Consider the following 24,796-nt stretch of genomic DNA (forward strand, 5'->3'; position numbering starts at 1 on the left):
TCTACCAATTGATCTGGCAAATTTCCATTAGCTTTGAGTGAATTAACAAACTCTACTTTAAAAACACTGGCCAGGGACCGTGGCTCATGCCTGTAACCCTAGCACTTTGGGAGGCAGAGGTGGGCGGATCACTTGAGGTCATGAGTTTGAGACTAGCCTGGGCAACATGGTGAAATCCTGTCTCTATTAAAAAACACGAAAATTAGCCAGGCATGGTGGCACACCCGTGTAATCCCAGCTACTTGGGAGTCTGAGGCAGGAGGACCGCTTGAAGCTGGGAGCAGAGGTTGAAGTAAGCCAAGATCGTGCCACTGCACTCCAGCCTGGGCAAAAAAGCGAGACTCTGTCTCAAAAAATAAAAATACGGTGAAACCCCGTCTCTACTAAAAAAATACAGAAATCTAGCCGGGCGAGGTGGCGGGCGCCTGTAGTCCCAGCTACTCGGGAGGCTGAGGCAGGAGAATGGCGTGAACCTGGGAGGCGGAGCTTGCAGTGAGCTGAGATCCGGCCACTGCACTCCAGCCTGGGCGACAGAGCGAGACTCCGTCTCAAAAAAAAAAAAATAAAAATAAATAAATAAATAAAATAAAAAAAAATAAATAAATAAAAATAAAAACATTGAATACCCAAAGATTTTACAAACCCATCAACTCCAAGAAAATGATCCACTTGCCACAATTACTGCAGAGTTAGAGGTCTACCCAGTGTGGCTCACATCAGAGAAGCTAGACTGCAGTTAACTGCAGAGATAGTATGATGTAGTGGGTAGGAACACAGGACTTAGGTTGCTATCCTGGTTCTATCACTTACAGCTCCAGCAGCCTCATCTGTTAAATAGAGGTAAAAACAACCTCTACCTCTGAGGGAATTAATGAGCCAATTAATAATGATTAACAATAATAGTTAATGAGTCCACACAAGTGAAGAGAATAAAACAGTGCCTGGAGCACAGCAGCCCTCGGCGCCTGTTGGCATCTGTATAATATCACTTGAGCTACTAGTTGCCAATTCTATGCTAGGAACTTTGCCTCTGCTGTTTCAACAAATCCTCACAGCAGCTCTGCGTGACAATCATCTCTATCTTATCAGCGAGGAAATCAAGGCTCAGGCCGGCTGAGTCACACCACTAGAAGACGGCCAGCTGAGCCAAGTGTGGGACTCAGGGTAATTTGACTCCAAAGTCTCCTTTGCTACATTGCCAGGCTATGACAATGCTTGTGTTCACTTTGCCTGAGATTAAACCATGACCTAGAAGGAGAAACCTGGAATTACAAATCCCTGAGGAATGAGAGACCTCTGTGCCATCCCCAGCCTGAGACGGTAAGGAACAGAGCTTGGGGGTCCTGGGGGTGTCAAACAACAAATATCTCTTAATTAGCAGGTTCAAAGGGAAGGGATGAATAGAAAAGAAAAAACTCAGAAATGACCCCAGGAGAGAGGTCATAGGGACAGGTTTAGCTCCTTCCCAACTTGAGCACACAGGAAATGCCATTCAGGGGGCTGTGACTTGTGATATAGAAAGAGGGTTCCTCACAGGACAGAGGGTGGCAACAGAAGCCAGGCAAAAGAGGCAGTGTCCCTAAGTCAGGGCTGGAGAGGCATTCTGCTGAATGCACAGGGGCTTGAAAGAAGACAAACGCGGAAGAGACCACGGAAAGCTGCAACCCTGTCATTGTGAAACTCCCAAAGATGGGACACCCTGTGCCTGAGATTCTCCGAGTTCGTACACGTTGTCTTTTCATATGCTACATACTTTATATGTATGTGCTCAGCATCCCTTTTTCTGTGGAGAGCGGCCCTTCTCCTTCCCACATGGTTCTTATGGGGCCCGCATTCCCAGTACTCCAAAACCCCACTGGCCCAGGGCCCAGGGATCATGGATTGCCATTCCCCAGTCAGAAGATGGCTCAAAAAGAGCAATCTGTTTAACTGTAGGAGACTGGAGGCTTTTTGTTTTTGCTATTTGTTTGTTGTTGTTGTTGTTGTTGTTGTTTTGTTTTGGGTTTGTTTTTTTTTTTTGAGATGGAGTCTTGCTCGGTCACCCAGGCTGGAGTACAGTGGCACAGTCTTGGCTCACTGCAATCTCTGCCTCCCAGGTTCAAGCAATTCTCCTGCCTCAACCTCCTGAGTAGGTGGGATTACAGGCATGTGCCACCATGCCCAGCTAATTTTTGTATTTTTAGTAGAGATGGGGTTTCACCATGTTGGCCAGGCTGATCTCAAACTCCTGACCTCAGGTGATCTGCCCACCTCTGCCTCCCAAAGTGCTGGGATTACAGGCATGAGCCACCACGCCAGGCCTAGAAGATTGGAGGGTTTTATTCTTCTTCTTAGATTGTAAGTACCAGGTAGGCCAACAGTACAATGTCCATCCTCCAAAGTCTGGCTGGAAGAGTTTGGCAGAAAGAGGGCCTCATGGCTGGAAGAGCAATGGGGCCGTGGTGACATCACGTGTGGCTGGAGCTTGCTGTCTCCAAGCGAGATCCATCCTTGGCCTTCCCAGTTCTGTGATCCCACAAATTCCACCTGCTTAAGCTGGTTGGAGTTGGGTTTCTGTCCCTTGCAACCGAAAGAGCCCTGACTATAGAATGCATCCAGCGCCTTGGTATTCTGTGGAAGGGCAGAACCCTCAGCTGTGTACTGGCAGGAATTCTGGTGCTAGGCCAAGTGGACATAGTAGGGAAGCGGTCCTTATGCATTTGTGTAAGAAGAATTGCTGTAATTCCAGGCACATCCTAAACCGCTTGGGTGGTGGAGACAGTGAGGACAGCAGGACGAACTGCCTTAAGAACTCCCTTTAGACCCTGGACTAAACCACCCCTCCTTCAAAGTCCATCACTGCATCAGCTCAGTAGGGCAAGGGAGGAAGGGCATGATGGAAGGAAAGAGAAAGATATATTAAAAATATATGTATGAATGCCTCCCCCATCCCCCCACCCTAGCCCTAAACCCTGCCACTATGAACCGAAGGACTCTGAGGCCAAAATAGATTCTCAAGACTGTATTTACCAGATTAGAAAATAGCTTTGGGGTAGAAACCCTCAATCTCAAATTATAATAAATAAAAACTTAGACCTGCCTGGACCTTTACAGTTGTTAAAAGCACTACCATATATATTATTCATATATCTGCATTCAACAAACACCCATTAGCCACCTCTGCCCAGGCTCTGTGCTAGGCTCGGGGAGACAATCATGGAAGACATGGTTTCTGCTTTCCGGGAGCTTGGAGTGTAATCATGAAGACAGTTTTATAAAGGTAGTGGTCAGAGCTGTGATGGAGTTATACACAGAGCGCTGTGGATGTGAGGAGCAACATCTAACTGAAGGCAGGGAGCTGAGCCTATCAAACATGGAAATAGACATCTGCAGAGGCATGAGGTGGCGGCAGGGAGGGACAGAACTACACGGAGTTCCTGGCTGAAAGGTTGAGGTCTGGCAGAGTAGAAGTAGGTGGTCAGGTTAGAGGGGTAGGTGTGGGTCAGATCTGAGAGATCTGAGGTTCTGGAAGTAATGAGAAGCCTTTTAAAGATTTTTAGCAGGCTGGGTGCAGTGGCTCATGCCTGTAATCCCAGCACTCTGGGAGGTTGACGCAGGCAGGTTGTTTGAGGCCAAGAGTTCAAGATCAGGTTGGGCAACATGGTGAAACCTCGCCTCTACAAAAAATTTTTAAAATTAGCCAGGCACAGTGGTGTGCACCTGTGATCCCAGCTACTCAGGAGGCCGAGATGGGAGGATTACTTGAGCCCGGGAGGTGGAGATTGCAGTGAGCCAAGATTGCACCACTGTACTCCAGCCTGGGCAACAGCTAGACCCTGTCTCAAAAAAAAGAAAAAAAATTTTTAGCAGATCTGCACAAAAATACAATTTAGAGAGCTGATCGAAAGATGAACAGAAAAAGGGCAAAAACACAGGTTGTCCAATAATCTAGGTCGGAAGTGCTTGAGGTCTGCTGCAAGTGACAGCACAGAGAATGGACAAGAGGGGACAAACGGAAGCCTTGCTCAAGGGAGAGACGGCAGGAATCTGGCAACCAAGTCAGTGGTGATGTCATTTACCAAGTCTTGGGGAAGACGAGCAGCAGCTCGCTTCTAGGTCTGTTCAGGCTGAAGTGTGTAAGGAATCCTCCAGCAGGCTGTTAGAAACGTAGGTCTGAAGCCTGGGAGCAAACCCTGTGGTGGAGACACAGAGGCAGCTCACGGGGAGGAGCGAACCTGGCCACCAGGGAGACGGTGTATCTGAGGACAGATGGGGGCCAAGGGCGGACCACCGAGAAACCCAGGCTTTAAGACCAGGTGGAGGAGGAAGAGAACTTTGTGGCCTTTATGAAACAGTGTTAAGTCTAGAATTTCTCCCAGGGTCTCTTAGACACTGCAGAATAGATCATGTTTTTCCTGAACCTGTGGGATTGCCAGGTGCCCCAGGAGGTCACCTGGAAAAGCCTCTGCTTAGAGTCTAGGCCTCACATCACTCGTTTGTTGAAATGAAAGTCTATGCTATTTTCAAGAGCAGTCCAGAGAGAGATTCCTTAGGATACAGCTGAGAAGACAACAGCTGGATTCCTGCGGCAGTGATGGAGGAGAGAGGAAAAGCCCCCACATGTGCCCTGGGAACATACCCCTTCCCTTTGAGATCTAACTGCCCTCAGGCCCTTTGCCATCACTGAAATGCCCTTTCACTTGTGATGTTTTGTTGTCACAGTAAAATTAACGTTTTCTATTACGTATTTCCACTTCTCAGCCCAGGTGGAGATTAACTGGTTACTCTTTTCTGTGTCACAACTCCGAGCAGCCCCCCGCCCGCCCGCCCTGCCTCCACTGGCTCTTTTAAGTTACTCCTCTTTGTTCTTCTCCAAGAGTAATAATTCTAGTTCCTCTAATCTCTTGGCTAACATTTTAAAACCACCCAGGAGCAGCAGAGCAAAGTGCTCACTGAGCTCAGAAGAGGCAATTGCAGACAGAGCAGGGAGGCCATCCCCCTGCTTGGTCCAGGTGACGTTGTTCTTTCCCAATCTAGGGTCACAGCTTTCAAGGCACCACGGTCATCTGGTTCAATCAACATGTGACTTTGAGACCATTTTCTGCTCTGTTTGCCTAAGGCCTCCCCACTTTATATTTTATTTTTTGTTTTTTTGTTTTTTTGTTTTTTTGCTTTTTGAGACTGAGTTTAGCTCTTGTCGCCCAGGCTGGAGTGCAATGGTGCGATCTCAGCTCACTACAGCCTCCGCCTCCCAGGCTCAAGCAATTCTCCTGCCACAGCCTCCCGAGTAGCTGGGATTACAGGCATGCACCACCACACCCGGTCGATTTGTGTATTTTTAGTAGAGACAGGGTTTCACCATGTTGGCCAGGCTGGTCCCAAACTCCTGACCTCAGGTGATCCACCCACCTCAGCCTCCCGAAGTGCTGGGATTATAGGCATGAGCCACCATGCCCGGCCCCTGCCTTATATTTTAAACTGTCTACTTTTTCTCTCCAACGTACAAGCCTAAGTCTCATCAGGCTGGTTCTCAGTCACATTTTGAGGCGAAACAAACTTGACTTTCAGCTGAATTTTCCAAGGTGCTCTTCCTTGTCTCCCAAACTGATATCCTGGGCAGACCTGCTCTCCTTTCCATCAGCCTCGTTACTGATTTAAACTGAATTAGACCCAAGGCAAGAAATGGGTCCTGCCTGTGCTGGAAAGTATAGCTCTTTCACCCTGGGTGTGTGAGATGGGAGAGGAACCAGAACAGAGACCTTCATGACCATTCTCGGATGTCAGGAATATCCATCCTCTGCTAGAAGCAAATGACAAAAGAAATTTCCACATGGGGGGAAATGTGGGGAAAAGTAATGAAGGAGAATTTACTCTGCAAAAAAAAAAAAACATATTAAATGTATCATAAAATTACAACAATTGAAATAGTAAAGTACACGCACAGGACAGATAAAGCAGTCTAGACAGTCTAGAAATAGACCCAAAGAAATGTACCAGGTGGCGTAGATGGTCAGTATTTCCAAAGGTGATAGGGAACTGACTTACAGCTGGGGAGAAAAATTACCATGTAAATTTAGCCTTATATCAGACATCGGAATAAATTCCAAATGAACCTAAGTGGTTTTTTGGAGGGGTTTTTGTGTTTTGCTGGGTTTTTTTTAGGAAAGTGGTCTCACTGTGTGGCCCAGGCTGGAGTGCACTGCCATGATCATTGTTCACTGCAGCCTTGAACTCCTGGACTCAAGCAGTCCTCTCTCCTCAGCCTCCTAGAGCGCTGGAATTACAGGAATGAGCCACTGTGCCCAGCCCAAACCTTAATTTTAAGCGCAAAACAGCAGGTCAGGTGCAGTGACTCCCACCTATAATCCTAGCTTTTTGGGAGGCCTAGGCAAAAATGATTGCTTGGGCCCAGGAGTTTGAGACCAGTCTGGGCAACACAGTAAGACTCCATCTTTACAAAAAGTGAAACATTAGCAGGGTGTGATGGTATGCACCTGTAGTCTCGGCTACTTGGGAGGCTGAGGCAGGAGGACTGCTTGAGCCCAGGAGTTTGAGGATGCAGTAAGCTATGATTGATTGTGCCACAGCACTCCAGCCTGGTTGATAGAGTGAGATCACTATGTCTAAAAAAAATTTTTTTAATAAAAAATAAAGAGAAAAAATAAAATAAATGCAAAAAGAAAAACTATTAAGAAGGATAAGAAAATATTAAAGAATAAGAATTAATCTGATTTCAGAGTGAGAAAGGCTTTTCTTGTCATGACCAGAGGCAGAAACTATAAAGGCATCAATAGAATTGATTACATAAAAATTTTAAATGTTTAAATGTCAAAAAATATTGAAAAGGCCTGGCACAGTGGCTCACGCCTGTAATCCTGGCACTTTGGGAGGCCAAGCTAGGTGGATCATCTGAGGTCAGGAGTTTGAGATCAGCCTGGCCAACATGGTGAAACCCCATCTCTACTAAAAATACAAAAATTAGCCGGGGATAGTGGTGCATGCCTGTAGTCCCAGCTACTTGGGAGGCTGAGGCAAAAGAATAGCTTGAACCCAGGAGGCAGAGGTTGCAGTGTGCCGAGATCGGCCACTGCACTCCAGCCAGGGCAACATAATGAAACTCAGTCTCAAAAAAAAAAAAAAAAATTGAAAAGAAAATAAAAGAGGAAATAGCCTTGGAGTAGGAATTTGTAATATTTATCAAAAGATTAATATCACTAATGAAGGTAAACTATTAAATCAACCAAAGAAAAAGAGTAATGTAAGTACAAATGTGTTAAAATTTCTCCATGTAAAACCCATCAAAATGAACAAAAAGAACCAAAAATGGAAGAAAATTTTATCTGCATCAAAACTCAGCAACGTCTCCAACTTTGTACTACAAACTTCAAGTAAACACAAACAATTGAATTAAAATACAACTCCACTGCCCAAAAACCCAGTACAATGCTACTTTTCTGAATTTTCTATAATAAAAAGTAGGTAGAAAAATAAACACACCATGATGGTTCTTTTCTAATCCTCAGGCGCCTCTCCAGATATATCATCCCATCCAAAGCCTGGTAAATTAAAATTGGAGGCAACAGAAAAAATAGTAGCTTCCACCACAAGTCATCAGCTAGATAGATCTTCTCTATCAATAAAGTTATGAGACTTGACCTCCCAAGGAGAAGAAACCAATTTCTTTTCATCTGTACATCCTCAGTAGGCAGCACAGGTCTTTGTACATAACCAATCGAAAAATATTTGATAGTGGCTTCTCAAGACATCTCTTTTTTCTTTCTTTTCTTTTTTCTTTTTTTTTTTTTTTTTTTTTTGAGACAGAGTCTCGCTCTGTTGTCTAGGCTGGATTGCAGTGGCACAATCTCGGCTCACTACAACCTCTACCTCCTGGCTTCAGGAGATTCTCCTGCCTCAGCCTCCCAGGTAGGTGGGATTACAAGCACCCACCACCACACCCAGCTAATTTTTGTATTTTTAGTAGAGACTAGGTTTCACCATGTTGGCCAGGCTGGTCTTGAACTCACCCACCTCAACTTCCAAAAGTGCTGGAATGGGATTACAGGCGTGAGCCACCGCACCTGGCCAACCCATCTCATTTTTAACAAATACAAGTAAATAAATAAATATTTGCTAAATTAAATGGTTACATCTGAGCATCCCCCTCCCTTACTCCCAACACACATAGAAACTCTGGTTTCCAGCCTTCAGATCTAAGAAAACCTTCTCATGCACATTTTATAAAAGCCAACATTGGCCGGGATTCAGGTGCTGGTAGCAAGAGGGTCTGGGAGACACCCATCCCTACACAGCCATTTACGTGGGGACTTGGGGTTTGTTTTGAAGCTAGAAAGCAGTTGGGAGATTTCTGGGAATGAGAGAAATAGGTGGACCGTGGAAGCATGGAAGGGCAAACGTGCCTCTCCTTGCGTGACCTAATGTTAGGGTTCCAGATAGCAAAAGAACCTGTGTCCATGGAAGAGTTGGAAAGGAAAACTGCTGGCATGAAGGCCAGTCCCTCTGCTGACCTGTGCTGCAGCTTCAGTCCTCTGGGAGCCAGGGAGCCCCCCAGGGATAAGTGTGGCACCCTGGAACCAGCCAGGGGAAATGCGTTTCTCACTGAGGACACGCGTATGGCATGAAAGAGAAGTCTCGGTAAAAGAAACCAAGAGACCTGGTCCTGCACAGTCTTCCCTGAGGACATCCCATCGTGGAGGGCAGTGTCAGAGGCAGGGGCAGGGAGGATCAGGGCAGTCCTGGCTGGACCTCTCTGATAAAGTGACAATCTGATAAATGCGTGGGACACACCTGTGTTTTCCATTGTTTTCCTAGCCATCTGAAAAAGTACTTTCCTTTTTCTTGTTATGAATGCAATGAGAGACGGGAAATTTCTCAAAGAAGTTGCCAGCCTTGGTACTGAAGACATGGGAATAAATAATTTCCTTTTCATCTTTTCTTCCCTTTGCTCCTCCAGCATGCTTAGTTCCATAATAAACATTCCATCTCAAATGATCACCACGTTGTGTAAGACAAGTGGTCTGGTTTATCTCCACATTTATGTATGTATTGGCTTTCTCACGCTCACTCTTTCTCTCTCTTCCCCTTCCCCCCCAACCACCCCCATCCTCCTCTCTCTTCTCTCTCTGGTTTCCTCTTTCTCTCTCTCTCCCTATAAGAAAATGTTGCCTACAGGCTTTTAGACTTAGCAAGAAAATAGCATACTCATCTGGGCAGTGGCTCATGCCTGTAATCCCAGCACTTTCAGAGGCTAAGGCAGGCAGATCACTTGAGGTCAGGAGTTTGAGACCAGCCTGGACAACATGGCAAAATCTCATCTCTACTAAAAATGTATTTTTAAAATTAGACGGGCCTGGTGGTGCGTGCCTGTAATTCCCGCTACGTGGGAGGTTGGGGCATGAGAATCGCTGGAACCTGGGAGATGGAGGTTGCAGTGAGCCGAGATCACACCACTGTGTGAGCAACAGAGCAAGCCTAGGCAACAGAGCCTGGGCAACAGAGAAAGACTCTGTCTCAAAAAAAAGAAAGGAAAAGGGAAAGGAAGGGAAGGAAGCCAGTGCAGTGGCTCACACCTGTGATCCCAGCACTTTGGGACGACAAGGTGGGAGGATCACTTAAGGCCAGGAGTTCAAGATCAGCCTGGCCAACATGGTGAAACCCCATCTCTACTAAATATACAAAATTAGCCAGGCATGGTGGCACACACCTGTAATCCCAGCTACTTGGGAGGCTGAGACATAAGAATCACTTGAACTCAGGAGGTGGAAGTTGCAGTGAGCCGAGATCACGCCACTGCATTCCAGCCCGGGCAACAAAGCGAAATTCTGTCTCAAAAAAAAAAAAAAAAAGAAAAGAAAAGAAAAAGAAATAGCACACTCAATATGCGGATGCTCTTCTGACTCTTTGGGGCCTGCATCGAGGATGGAACTTTGTTCCTCGCCCTGTCCTAAAGGGGATATGTGCTGTGGGGCTATCCTGAAGAATTCCGTTCAATGTGCCATCGGCAGCCTATCAGCCAAGAGTCAGAAACACTGTGAGGCCCCAGCTCCATCTCACCCACCCCCTCGCCAGCCCCTGCTTTCCTGCATTCACTGAAACACTTGCCTCTGTCCCTCAACATTCCTAGAACCTTCACTGTCCTCTGAGGTCAGCGATGTATTTAAAGCACTTGTTTACATCCTGTTCCCATCAGTAAGATTTAATGTAAGATACTCAGAAGGGAAATTCCACTCTCTTTCCTTCTGGGAAATGAGCAGCTACATTGTCCAGACCCAAATCCTTAGCCTAACATTTCTGCCAAAATTCAAAAGTTCATGATTTTACCAAAATAAGGCCACACACATCTTAGGCAACCACGAGTATCTCTTCACATCAATAAGTAAGCTTTTCTTTTTTCCTCCTTGTATAAAAGAAAGGAGTTGGTTTTTTTTTTTTTTTTAACTCTTTCATAAGATCTAAGCAACTTGATTTTTTTGTGCTTTTTTAAAATTACAAATCCTTTAACATGGGTAGAGTTGGAAAATAGTCATCTCAATGAACATTAAACAGCTCAACAATGTCCCCTGGTGGCCACGAGCACCGAGAGAGGGAACTTGAACTACTAAAGCTCTATTCAGCCTACAAAACAAAGTAGGAGTAAGTGTCTCATCAAAATGAAACTCCCTCCCCTTAACTCAAAAAAATATGCAATGGTCCTTCAAACCAGAAAAGCACAGCATCCAAACATGATAAAAAACCACAGAGTAGGAAATGGAGACGGAATCGCTATTCATTTTAATAAGTCACCACAGAAAGAAATGCCCAAACTGAATACCACTTGTCTCTCCAGCCCAAAATGTAGGGAATTCTTTTTGGTAGCAAGAATTCATTGCCTAACCAAACATCTCCTCAATACCAATACGACCCACTGGCTGTTATTTTAAATTTTGGGGCTGTTACGCTATCTATCAGTACCAATCTTACTCGCTGAGGATTTAATGTAAAACATACAGACAAAAATCACTGCCTTCAAGAAGCTCCTATTTTAGTGGGAGAGAAAGAAAATACACAAAAAATAAAAGGTTTTTAGAAAACAAGCTCTAGGCTGGGCACAGAGACTCGTGCCTATAATCTCAACACTTTGGGAGGCGAGATGGGAGGATCACTTGAGGCCAGAAGTTCAAGACCAGCCTAGGCAACATAGGGAGAACCTCATCGCTACAGCAAAAAACAAACAAACAAACAAACAAAAAACCTTTTGTAACTAACCAGGCATGGTTGCATGCGCCTGTACTCCCAGCTACTCAGGAGGCTGAGGCAGAAGGATTGCTACAGCCCAAGGGCTCAAGGCTGCAGTGAGTTATGATTGCACCACTGCACTCCCGCCTGGGTGACAGAGTGAGACCCTATCTCTATAAACTAATAATTCATATTTTTTATTAATATGAAGCTCTATGAAGAAATTTAATCAGGGTAAGTAGATACAGAGTAATAGCGTGGAGGCCGGTGATGGCAGTTGAGTGGCACCTGAACAACTATGGAGAAGCCATATGTTGACAGTGTCCCGGGAAGTATGAACTGCAAATGGAAAAGTCTGGAGGCTGGAAAAACTTTGACCCATTTAAGGAACTGCAAGAAGGCCAGGGAGAAGCAAGAGGTTGCTGTCTTGGATTAGGGTAGTTGTGGAAAAGGCACAGGTGGGGAGAAGTGGTTGAATTCAGAATATATTTCAGACAGCAAGCCAACAGGGCTTGTTGACAGATGAGAAATTTGGGGATAGCATAGAACTAGTTGGGACTTGGTTTTGGCCTAAACAATTGGGTGAATAGGAATGCCAATAACAGACGGAGAATAACTGGTCAGAGCCAGAGAAGCCTGGGTGGAAATAGATTTGGGGATAAGGGCAGAGGTGAGAAATCACAAGTTTCATTTGATTTGCCTATTCGATGTTCAATAGGACATGTGTAGAAGATGGGTGGATATATGGGTCTGGTGCTCAAAGGAGAGGCTGGGACTAGAAATTGGTCTTTGGAAATCCTCTGCATATAGGTAATATTTATGGCCATGAGACGGGTTGAGATTACCTAAGCAGAAAGGGTAGATAATGAAGAAAAGGAGGCTGAAGAGGGGTCATGAAAGAAGATGGAGCTAGCAAAGAAGACTGAGAGGGTACAGCAAGGCAGAAGGAACCAAAACCAAGGGAGATGGGTTTTTAAGAGGGAGGGAGTGTCAACGCTATGGAGAAAATCAGATAAGAACAAAACTGGCCATTGGATTTGGCAAGATGGCGATGAAACGAAGAGCCTTTCAGTAAAGCAATGAAGATGTACGTTTCCCACGTGGGATGAGTGAAAGCGGGAAAAGAAGGTAGGGATGTAGAGCCTACAGAACAGCCATTTCTTTCAAGGAGTTTTCATAGAAAGGGACAGAAAGAAGGCAAAGTAGCTGAAGACAAATATGGGCTCAAAGAAGGTCTGTTCATTTTTTCTTTCTTTTCATTAATAAGGGAGACATGCTAGGTAATGCTGGGGATAATTCTGTATTGAGGGGAAGTGCTGATCAGGGAAGAAGGGATAGGATCTAATGCACAAGTTGAGGGGATGGCAGCCTTACACGGGAGCAGGGACAGGAGGGGAGGCAGAACAGGGGATGCAGGGAGGAATGGCAGGGCTGAGGGTGGGAAGTCCTCACCTGACTACTTCTAATTTCTCAGTGAAATAAGAATCAAGGGCCGGGCGCGGTGGCTCAAGCCTGTAATCCCAGCACTTTGGGAGGCCGAGATGGGCGGATCACGAGGTCAGGAGATCGAGAGACGATCCCGGCTAACACGGTGAAACCCCGTCTCTACTAAAAAATACAAAAAAATAGCCGGGCGAGGTGGCGGGCACCTGTAGTCCCAGCTACTCGGGAGGCTGAGGCAGGAGAATGGCGTAAACCCAGGAGGCGGAGCTTGCAGTGAGCTGAGATCCGGCCACTGCACTCCAGCCTGGGTGACAGAGCAAGACTCCGTCTCAAAAAAAAAAAAAAAAAAAAAAAGAAATAAGAATCAAGAAGCTAATACGCTTAGTATTTGCTCAGAGCATGTATGAAGTAGGGGTCACAGATGTGAAGAGGGAGGAGAAAATGAGTGGAAAGTGAATTTACTGGGGCCCTATAGCAAGAGGATTGCAATCATTGTCCCCTGATGTGTCCCCTGATAGTAATCTACTTTTTTTTTTTTTTTTTTTTTGAGATGGAGTTTTGCTCTTGTTGCCTAGGCTGGAGTGTGATCTCAGCTCACCACAACCTCCACCTCCAGGTTCAAGCAATTCTCCTGCCTCAGCCTCCTGAGTAGCCGGGATTACAGGCACCCAACATCACGCCCAGCTAATTTTTGTATTTTTTAGTAGAGATGGGGTTTCACGATGTTGGCCAGGCTGGTCTCAAACTCCTAACCTCATGTGATCCACCCTCCTCAGCTTCCCAAAGTGCTGGGATTACAGGTGTGAGCCACTGCGCCTGGCTAGTAATCTACTCTCAAAGCACTTGCAACAGGATGCCAACCAAATATTACTGAGAAAGAAACAGCCACAAGCGTCTTTTGTTTAAGTATGAAATATTTTAAATGCTTTAAATATCCAGAAAGTATATAACCAACACCATGGACACACCACTCACATTTCATCAATACTACATTTTGTTTCAGGTATCTTCCCCTCCCCTGCCCCATAGACCTCCCCTGTGGTTATCAGGTATCTTTTTAAGAATAAAACATAACAGGCTGGACGCAGTGGATCACGCCTGTAATCCCAGCACTTTGGGAGGCCGAGGCAGGCGGATTGCTTGAGCCCAGGAGTTCGAGACCAGCCTGGGCAACATAGTGAAATCCGTCTCTACAAAAAATACAGAAATTAGCCAGGCGTGGTGGCGTATACACCTATAATCCCAGCTACTCAAGAGGCTGAGGCGGGAGGATCATTTAAGCTCAGGTCAAGGCTGCAGTGAGCCATGATCGTGCCTCTGCACCCCAGCCTAGGAGACAGCAAGACCCTGCCTCAAAAAAAGAAAAAAGAAGAAAACATAACAGTCACAGTTGCAAGCGCCTTAAGGTACCTCTCCAATTCCATGTCCTTCCTCCTCTCCCTGTTAAAGTTCATTATATAATGATAAAAAGCAACAGTGTTCCTCTTTATCAGGACCTATGAACCATTCTGTGGTAACTTTGTTAATCCAAATGCTGTTATTCAAGATTTACCTGTTATCTGGGTTGTCAGTGAGATGACCACAGGAAGTTCCGAAGACAGAGCCCGGAGACTGACATTGTAGTCAGTACCCGGATGCAGGTCCAGGCACACCTCAGGATCTCGGCTGCTGCTACTGATATTAAAGGTCATTTCCTGGGCAAACTCCTTCTGATACCATCTCTGGCCCCAAATGTGGAACTGAAACATAAAAAAGCTCACTGGGTGAAAGCTTAAAAGGCTTTAGATGTCTTGAAACCTCCCCCTTTTCTTTCTTTCTTTTCTTTTCTTTTTTTTTTTCTTTTTAAGATGGGGGCCTTACTCTGTCACCCACGCTGGAGTACAGTGGCACCATCTCGGCTCACTGCAGCCTCACCCTCCCAGGCTCAAGTGATCCTCCCTCCTCAGCCTCCCACGTAGCTGGGACCACAGATGCGTGCCACTACATCCAGCTAATTTTTGTATGTTTTGTAGAGACAGGGTTTCGCCATGTTGCCCAGCCTGGTCTCAAACTCCTGAGCTCAAGTGATCTGCCCGCCTCGAATCCCAAAGTGCTGGGATTACAGGCGTGAGCCACCACGCCCAACCCCTTCCTGTTTTCATAAGCTTTCTTCCTCTCTCTCTGTCTCTAGACTCTAATGTTTCTTCAAAAGGTGAAATGCAGCAGTAAGCAAATATTAGAGTTGCAATACTATAAATATTGTACTTAAAATATTATTTGTATAATAAATATATTTTTAAATAAAAACACACAAAAGGCTGAGGTCCCAATACTGGCAACTTTCTCCTTCTTGTTCTCACACATACAGTGCACATACCCACTCCTTCTTGTTCTCACACATACAGTGCACATACCCAACAAGAAAGTCTATTGGCAAAACGGCAGGAGCAAGGACAAGAACATTTTCCTAGAAAGAATATTAGGAATCCAAACTAAGCAGGACCTGAATTAGGATACTCGTAGCTGGTCTGGTAGAACCTGAGAAGGGTTTTTCTCCTCTGCCTGCCCGCTTCTGGTGACCCTACCCTTTCCTTTACCACCCTGACACTTTGGCCAAGAGACACCCTTTTGTTCTCACTTAATTTCTTGTAGTGGAAGCTCATGCCAGTCTTCCCCTCCTTTTTTTTTTTTTTGAGACGGAGTCTCGTTCTGTCACCCAGGCTGGAGTGAAATGGCACAATCTTGGCTCACTGCAACCTCTGTCTCCCGGGTTCAAGCAATTTTCCTGCCTCAGCCCCCCAAGTAGCTGGGATTACAGGCCCGTGCACCGTGCCTGACTAATTTTTGTATTTTTAGTAGAGACAGGGTTTCACCATGTTGGCCAGGCTGGTCTCGAACTCCTGACCTCAAGTGATCCACCCGCCTCAACCTCCCAAAGTGCTGGGATTATAGGCGTGAGCCACTGTGCCCAGCCAGTCCTTCCCTTTCTTACTCACGACCACGTCGAGCCTCAAAAGTTCCCCTTGGCTCTCTAGATAACACATCCATACCCTGGTCAGAGACACTGATAAGGACACAGACACACATGCATAAGCCACAGGACTCCTTCCATGGACACTGCCTGAGCATCAATAGCACCAATATAGGAGCACAAAGAAATTCTCGGCCAGGCGTGGTGGCTCATGCCAGAAATTCCAACACTTGGAGGCTGAGGCAGGAAAATTGATTGAGGCCAGGGGTTTGAGACCAGCCTGAGAAATATAATGATACCGTGTCTCTACAAAAAAATTAAAAACTTAGCCAGGCGTGGTGGTGCACACCTGTAGTTACAGCTACTCAGGAGACTGAGGCAGGAGGATCACTTGAACCCAGGAGTTCAAAGCTGCAGTGAGTTATGATCATGCCACTGCACCCCAGCGTGAGTGACAAAGCGAGACCCTGTCTCTAAAAAAATGAGAACACATGGACACAAAGAGGGGAACAACTGACACAAAGAGGGGAACTCCGGGGCCTACTTGAGGGTGAAGGGTGGAAGGAGATGGAGGATCAGAGAAAAATACCTATTGGGCACTATGCTTATTACCTGGGTGACAAAATAATCTATACACCAAACCTCCATGAAACCTTAGGCCAGGCGTGGTGGCCCCCACACAGTATACCTAAATAATAAAACTGCACCCATACCCCTGAACCTAAAAGTTATATAATTTAAAAAAATAAAAATAAATTTCAAATGTTGAAAACGAAAAAGAAAAGAAGAAATTCTCGTGGCTGTCTCATCTCTCCCCAAGGTTTCTTCTTTTTTTTTTTGAGACAAAGTCTTGCTCCGTCACCCAGGTTGGGGTTCAGTGGCGCTATCTTGGCTAACGGCAACCTCCACCTCTCGGGTTCAAGCAATTCTCCGGCCTCAGCCTCCTGAGTAGCTGGGATTACAGCCATGCGCCACTACGCTCAGCTCATTTTTATATTTTTTGTAGAGACAGAGTTTCACCATGTTGACCAGGCTGGTCTTGAACTCCTGGCCTCAAGTGATCCACCTGCCTCGGCCTCTCAAAGTGCTGGGATTACAAGTGTGAGCCACTGCGCCCAGCCAAAGGTTTCTGTCTTTAAATATGCAGAAGTGGCCATCTTCTTGCTTCTGGATGCAATTGCCACAGTAAATCGTCTATTGATAATGATAGTTATAGAAGTAGATTTTTAGGTTTGTGGGTATTTGTAAGCCTCCCACATAAGACAACCATCTATAAATACAGTAACTTTCAGTCACTTACTAAATACATCTCCTCCATATCAGCTGTCTTGATGCTTCTCCATCTCAAGCAGGTTTCATTAAATCCTGAAATGTTACTGATGGTCTGTTTTACTGCAACAGAAAAGAAACGAGAAATCAATTTACACTCTATAGAAAAAATACTACCTTTTGACTGAGCCATTTTCCAAGGATAAGTGTTAGCATAAGATGAGTTCAACAGTATTTTCATTTAGAAATTAGTGGTAGCAGTCTCAAAGAAATGCCACTTTTATATTTAGGTAAACTCAGTCTTGATGAAAGATTTCAGATTCAAAGATACCTAATCGGAGGACCCCTCTTAAGAATTATTTTGAGTGGGCCGGGCGCAGTGGCTCATGCCTGTTATCCCAGCACTTTGGGAGGCTGAGGCGGGCAGATCGCTTGAGACCAGGAGTTCGAGACCAGCCTGGCCAACATAATGAAACAAACCCCTTCTCTACTAAAAATACAACAATTAGCTGGGCGTGATGGTGTGCGCCTGTAGTCCCAGATACTTGGGAGACTGAAGAATCGCTCAAACCTGGGAGGCAGAGGTTGCAGTGAGCAGAGATCGTGCCACTGCACTCCAGCGTGGGCTACAGAGTGAGAATCTGTCTCAAAAAAAAAAAGAAAAAGGAAAAAAAATTATTTGAGTTTATTTACTGCAAACTTCCTTGGCCTACTAAGCTAAAATTGTAACTCTTTGTCCTGGACCTTGTATACCCTCATTTATACAAATAAGTGTCGGTTTGAAATTCTGAGCTGAGAGCAACATTTCAGCAGAGAATTGCTCCTTGAGGAACTGAAAAAAGTGCTTTCAAGCAATCAGGTTTTTCGTGAAGAAAAGAATAGGAGGTGGTGGGAATTCTCTTGGATTGGGCTTCCTTATCTCTTGTGAGCAAAGTATTTCTTGTCCTCTGCTCAGTTTCATGGTAATCAATCTAAAAGACAGTTCAGATCTGATACAGTTTAATGTAGAGGTACACCCCTCCTCCAGTAGTCAAGACTGTTTACTCAAAACCCTGACATCAGAGGTTACTTCCTTCAAAATGATCTCTGTCCCTAAAGAGGAAATAATAGAGGAGACTCACTAAGAAGTTTCACAGGAACACTGGGATGATTAACGAGTGATAAAGACAACTCCCAAATTACCTGAAAGGTCTCATGAAAGGTAAGGCTGTATTTTGTAACCCCCTGGCTTGACAGGTTCCTACAAATGAAGCCAAGTAGGTAGACATGACCCCTGTCTGTGGATTGGGCAGCTTGGCACAGAGAAAGCCTGCATAGGTCACAAGCTGTACCTCAAATATTGCAACACAGAGCAGGTAGGGAACAGGAGGCAAAGATGAACTGGTGATAAGGAACAGGAGGAGTACGGATGATTCCAGGTAATGCAGCCCCACAGCTGGGTAGAGACAGGTTTGGAGATTAGTAGTAGTGGTCCAAAGTTACACTTCTGAAACTTTCAAAATACGAATAACTCCAATAGTATTTAAAGAGTTCTAGACTATACAAAAAGGTGGAAGGCTCCCCAAATCATTCAATATGACTAAATAATCCACAATGCCCAATATGTGCAAGGATGGCACAGCCAATCACTAAACATCCTATGCCAAATTCACTTGTTGATATAAATACAAAAATCCAAAATAAAATATTAGCAAAAAGAAGTCAGTAGTACATTCAAAGAACAATACACTATGACCAAAGAAGATTTATTCCCAGAATACAGAGAGGATCATTATTGGAAAAGCTATTAATAGGTTAAAAGAGAGAAACCATGTGGTTACTTTTATAATTGGAACTATTAATACTTTGTTAACTTGAAATCTTAGTGAGCTAGAACTTCATGACAGAAACTCCTTAGTTTAATAGGGTTTATAAGAAACCACTACACTCAGTAGTAAAACAATTAAGCAATTTCTAGTAAAGTTAAGAACAATACAAGGATGTCTGGTCTTGTAGCTATTACTGAGCCTTGAATATTCAAGAGATTCTAGACAATGCAGAAAAAGGCAAGGAAAAAAAATGAGCTATAAATGCCAGAAAGTGGAACAAATGATGCAACTGCCAGTAAATCTAAGAGACCCAACTAATCAAATATGAAACTGTTTGAAAATAATAGAAAGGCAACACACAAAAACTGCTCATTTTCTATCTATCTTCAAGAACAAGTATGGTAGCCTAAATAATGACTCCCATCCCCCACCAGCATGTCTACATCCTAGTCCCTGGAACCTGTATGTTACTTTACACGGCAGAAACACTTTGCAGAGGTGACTAAGACAGTGAGATTATCCTGAATTGTCCAGATGGGCTCAATGTGATTACAAAGATCCTTATAAGAGGGCAACAAGAAGAGTTAGAAAGAAGATTCAAGAACGGAAGTGAGGTTAAACTGATGAACTTTAAATATGGAGGATGGAGCCACAAGCCAAGGAGTACAGGCAGGATCTAGAAACTGGAAAGGGCATGGAAATAGATTCTCCTCTAGATCCCCCCCACCCGTGAAGAAACACAGGCCTGCTGACACCTTGATTTCAGCTTAGTGAAACACTTCACACTTCTGACCTCCAGAACTATAAAACACTAAATTCATGTTGCTTTTTGTTTTTGTTTTGTTTTGTTTTTTGAGACAGTATCTTGCTCTGTCACCCAGGCTGGAGCACAGTGGCCTGATCATGGCTCACTGCAGCCTCGACCTCCTGAGCTCAAGTGATTTCCCTGCCTCAGTCTCTCGAGTAGCTGGGACCACAGGCACAGGCCACCATGTCCGGCTTATTTTTCATTTATTTTAATTTTTTTGTAGAGACAGCGTCTCTATGTTGCCCAGGCTGGGCTCAAACTCCTGGGCTCCCACCTCGGCCTCCCAAAGTGCTAGATTACAAATGTCAGCCACTGCACCCAGCCCTCATGTTATTTTCTGCCACTAAATTTGCAGTAACTTGTCATACCAGCAATAGAAAACTAATACAAGTAGCAGAATATAATAGAAAAATAAAAAGATCCCTATTCATCAGATGGGATATCAAAGCAAACTTCAAATACCTAAAAATAAACCTAACTAGAAATATCCAAAACTTACACAAAGATTTTAAAGAAAAAAAAAATTTTTTTTTTGACATGTAGTCTCTCTGTCGCCTAGGCTGGAGTGCAGTGGCGCAATCTCGGCTCACTGCAACCTCCGCCTCCTGAGTTCAAGCAATTCTCCTGCCTCAGCCTCCCGAGTAGCTGGGACTACAGGCATGTACCACCATGCCTGGCTAATTTTTGTATTTTTAGTAGATACAGGGTTTCATCATGTTGGCCAGGCTGGTCTCAAACTCCTGACCGCAAGTGATCCGCCCACCTTGGCCTCCCAAAGTGCTGGAATTACAGGTGTGAGCCATCACCCCCAGCCGCCACAATTATTTTCTTATCTCATAGGACTATTTTATACTGGTTGAAAAAGCTTTTACAGACCAACATAGATATTAAATTTTAATTGTATATTATCAGACAAAAATATAAGCAAAATTGAGACATTCCTAAAATTTCTTCATGGTCAATATATAACAAACACTTTTCAATCGCTTCTCAATTAAGAGTTATTGGTGTCTATATTTTTCCACACAATAGCATCCTATGAGATATCTATCAGAGTTTGGTAAGGCAGTATTTCTTCAAAATGTGCTCCTTTTTTTTTTTCCAAAACTTTCTCACCATCCACTGACACCCATTCTGATGCTGAAAGTTGCTCTTATACTTTGCTCTTCTGTTCCCATTGTGCTTTACATATTATAACACTGTGTCTCAATGTTAAATCATAATGTAGCTTTTTGGAAAAAGTTTTAGTAGGCAATTGATCTCAAGACATAAATGGCACCACTAATGTCCATGACTAAATAGAAGTGACAGCACTATAAGCAACTATGACCAATATGATGCATAGATGGACAATGACAATTGTGTTCTTGGCAGCCACCTGACTGTATAACAATTGTAGGATTTCATAGATATCAAAATGTGAAAAAAAATGCCTCTGAGAATCAATAAAACATAACATATACAAGTATATTAACAGTATCATTGACTGTAATAACAAAAACTTGAAAGGGAAAAAAATACCCAAAGAACCTTCTACAGAGAATAAGTGAATAAATTAGTATACCTTCATACGATGGAATACTGTGCTTCCCTCAGAGAGAATGAAATGACATTATATGAATTGATATGGAAGTATGTCTACAGGATATTGTAAGGCCAAAAGTCAAAGAATAAAATAAAACAGCAAAATGAAGAATAATGTATATACAATTATTTCATTTTTAAAAATTACACACACACATATGCTTAAGTAACCTAACAGTAGTGGTGAGTCTGCAGCTCCTTCTGCTCACAGGAAATGTCTCACTGGCTCACAGTTCAGTTCCACCCGGGTCAGGGAGTGACATTCTCCCTCCAGGTTCCCTTCCCTCCATTCAAGGGGCTTTATAGTTTGAGCCACAGGCAGGTTGAACCCATGATGCGTTCAATGAGGAGAAAAGGATCCCTGGTAGAGCTCATCCCAAGTCCCTTCCTAGTGCTCTCAGATCCTTGGCTATGAAAGATACGTGCCACGGTGTCTCACACAAATCTTCCTTCTCTTATACATTTTTAGTGATTACTCTGTGTTCTCTCTTTTCTCCACCCACTGGGCCAATCTAATCTAGAATCCTGAAGTTGAAAAACCAGAACTGCAAGAATGCCTCAAAAAAGAGAAAATTAAGCTCTTAACTAAACTTTGTTTCTGCTTCATTAGTATGGGCAAACAATTCTGGGCAAAATCAATCACCATGTCCTCTCTGGTCCTGTAGTACCCTGCAAATACCTCACTTCTGCTTTACGTATTGTATCATTGATCTTTGTCTTGACCCAGTGGCATATAAGTACTCTGATTAAGACATGATTTCTGCCCATAATATGCATTTCATTTAGGAGAGAAGTTATGGCCTATGTAAGTATAGTTTTAAAAACAAGGGAGCATATAATAAATGCCGGAAAGCAAATGTAAGTATTGGTTAACATTTGATAGACATTCATCATGTGTTAGGTATTGTGCTGTTTCTCCATATGCTTTAACCCATTTGGTCTTCACAATGAGCCCATGATGTGGATACTGTCAATCCCATTTTCACAGTTAAGGTAACTGGGACACATAGAAGTGAAATAACTTGTCCAAAGTTACAGAGACAGTAAGTGGCAGATCTGGGATTTGAATTTAGATCATCTGACTCAAGAGGAGCTGTGCCAAACTACTTCCTGTGCCAAGCTACCTATGAGCTTTTGTCATAAGGAGAACAGAAAACATTACAAACTTTAAATTACTGTTAAGGTTGGGTGCAGTAGCTCATGCCTGTAATCCCAAAACTTTGGGAGGCCGAGGTAGAAGGATTGCTTGAGCCCAGGAGTTTGAGAGCAGCTTTGGCAACATAGCGAGACCCGCCCCCCTCACCACAACCCATCTCTACAAAAAACAAAAAAGTTAGCTGAGCATGGTGGCGGGAGCCTGTAGTACCAGCTACTTGAAAAGCTGAGGTGGAAAGATTGCTTGAGCCCAGGAAGTCAAAGCTGCAGTGAGATGTGGTCCTGCCACTGTCCTCCAGGCTGGGTGACAAAGCGAGACCTTGCCTCTAAAACACACACACACACACACACACACACACACACATGTTAAATAGAAAAGTAAATATGAAATTCCAGCAAAATTATCTCTCAATCTCCCGCAAGTCCTTGTGAAGAGCAAGGGGGGCTAGAAGGGATGTGTGAAATAGAAAAGAGGGAAGCAAGGTGGCCCAGAGTAAGCTAGGTTCACTCCCAGCAAGAGAAACTCTACTGTATGAAAAAGAAAAGAAAAGAGACCTGGTATATAGTCAGAGCGCTGACTACAAGGAAAGGATTAAAAGTCCATGAGTTGTCAGGCAGTGGTAAGAAAAAGGCATTGCTTCTGGGAAAGAAAAGGATAAAAGGGAAAGAATGGGTGTCCTTTGGAGACTAAGCAGTGGTGGGCAACAGAAGAGAGAGGGAAATGCAAGATCCTACAAAGCAAAGGAGAACCTAAACTGAGAATACATGATTCATGCCCAGCCTTATCAAAAAACAAAACAAAACCTTTAAAGAAACTGCATTTCACTCAGTGACAGAAGAGGGCACTCTTAACCTAGAAATCTTGTTAACCATCCTAAACCAGCAATTCTGTCCCTGGAATTAATGGACAAAAGCAGTTTGTATTTCATATATATATATACACACACACACACACACACACACACATATATATTATACATATATGTATATGTTACATATATGTATATTTAATATACATATATATTATAGATATATGTATATTTAATATACATATATATAAAATTAAAACAATGCAGCTTGTAAAAAGCTCTACATTTTTTTAAACCCACAAACTGGGGTGTAGGGTGGTAGGGGAGTCCTATACATTAGTAAACTGAAATAAGTATTCTCAAGCATTTGGGGGTATGAAGAAAACTCTTTAAGTCAGACATTTTTAAACGTTTTTTTTTCTTTTTGAGATGAAGTCTCATTCTGTCACCCAGGCTGGAGTGCAGTGGCACGATCTCTGCTCACTGCAGCCTCTGCTCACTGAACCCTCCTGGGTTCAAGTGACTCTTCTGCCTCAACTTCCTGAGTAGCTGGAATTACAGGTGTGCGCCACCAAGCCTGGCTAATTTTTGTATCTTTAGTAGAGACGGGATTTCACCATGTTGGCCAGGCTGGTCTTGAACTCCTGACCTCAAGTGATCTGCTCCCCTCAGCCTCCCAAAGTGCTGGGATTACAGGTGTGAGTCACTGAGCCAGGCCTAGAAAATTTAAAACTTAAAGCATAAATGGACAAAAAACTAGGGAGGAAATGAAACAGGTGACTGAGTTCAGGGAAAAAAATGAAAATACAAAATCACATTAGAAATAATAAAGACTAAATTCCATGGTGCCTAAAGAAGGGTAGATTTAATTGAAGAAATACAGGAAAACAACTGAAAATAATTAAAATGAGATCAAAAAGAAGTTAAAAGGGTCAAAAATAAAGTGAATGAAGCGGAATACAGGCAAAGATCCAACATACGTATAATTAAATTATCTGAAGAAGATAAACAAGCATGAAACAGAATTAGTGTTTAAAACTATAATTCAAGATAACTTTACAAGAATAAAGAGGCCTGAGTAGAAATACTAAAGGGATACACTGGGTACCTGTGAAATCTGACTGCAAAATGGGGTGACAATCAACCCCAAAATGTATTCAAGTAAAACTATGAGATTTTAAAGATAAAGAAAGAAATCCTCAGGGTCTTCACTCAAAGAAATAAACAAATAAGATACAAGGGCAAAAGAATCGGGCTGCATCAGGCTTCTCAAAAGCTACATAGAAAGCAAGGCAACAAAAGAACTGAATCTTTTTAAGAAACTCAAATCAAGAAAGTGTGAATTAAGATTTTTATCTCTAGCCAAGCTGCCTTTCAAGTGTCAAGGCTATAGAGAAACAATTCTAAATATCCAAGAACTCAAGGAACACTGTGCTCTTAAAGAATCTACTGGAAAATGAGCTTCATCCAAGAGATAAACTGGGGAAACTTCAGTAAAAGGATTGGTGATAAACATTTGCTATATTCAACTGTAGCTCTAAGACAAAAATAAAGATGGGGCGAGACAGAAGAATGATATATAAATGCTATATGTTTTCATAAAATAGAAATAATGCAACTGAAAAACTGAGAGGAAAAGGGACACAGAAAAAGGAAAATAGAATAAATCAGTTGTGTCAACAGTTGAATGTCATAAAGGCAATACATGAATTAAAGTATGCCATTAAAAACTGTCAAACCAGGCCAGGTGCAGTGGCTC

At 43.6% G+C, this 24,796-nt stretch overlaps 1 protein-coding gene and 1 long non-coding RNA gene across 9 annotated transcripts in view; one reads left to right on the forward strand and one right to left on the reverse strand.

The window, feature by feature from the left end:
- The window catches only part of LOC105481077 (sushi domain containing 1), a 138,925-nt gene that overhangs the window by 27,007 nt on the left and 87,122 nt on the right, over positions 1 to 24,796 (reverse strand). For all 7 annotated transcript variants that reach the window (XM_071078159.1, XM_071078158.1, XM_071078161.1 and 4 more), the window contains 2 exons: positions 16,905 to 16,996; positions 14,207 to 14,393 (listed from right to left, as the gene is read on the reverse strand). In XM_071078159.1, the coding sequence (XP_070934260.1) occupies positions 14,207 to 14,393; positions 16,905 to 16,996 (279 nt within the window). The remainder of the gene's footprint in view (positions 1 to 14,206; positions 14,394 to 16,904; positions 16,997 to 24,796) is intronic.
- LOC139358197 (uncharacterized) overlaps positions 939 to 24,796 on the forward strand; it is a 30,356-nt gene continuing 6,498 nt past the window's right edge. For both annotated transcript variants that reach the window (XR_011612787.1, XR_011612788.1), the window contains exon 1: positions 939 to 1,320. This is a non-coding gene — a long non-coding RNA (uncharacterized lncRNA). The remainder of the gene's footprint in view (positions 1,321 to 24,796) is intronic.

This window comes from Macaca nemestrina, chromosome 14 (genome assembly GCF_043159975.1).
Source record: "Macaca nemestrina isolate mMacNem1 chromosome 14, mMacNem.hap1, whole genome shotgun sequence".
Classification (NCBI taxonomy): Eukaryota; Metazoa; Chordata; class Mammalia; order Primates; family Cercopithecidae; genus Macaca; species Macaca nemestrina.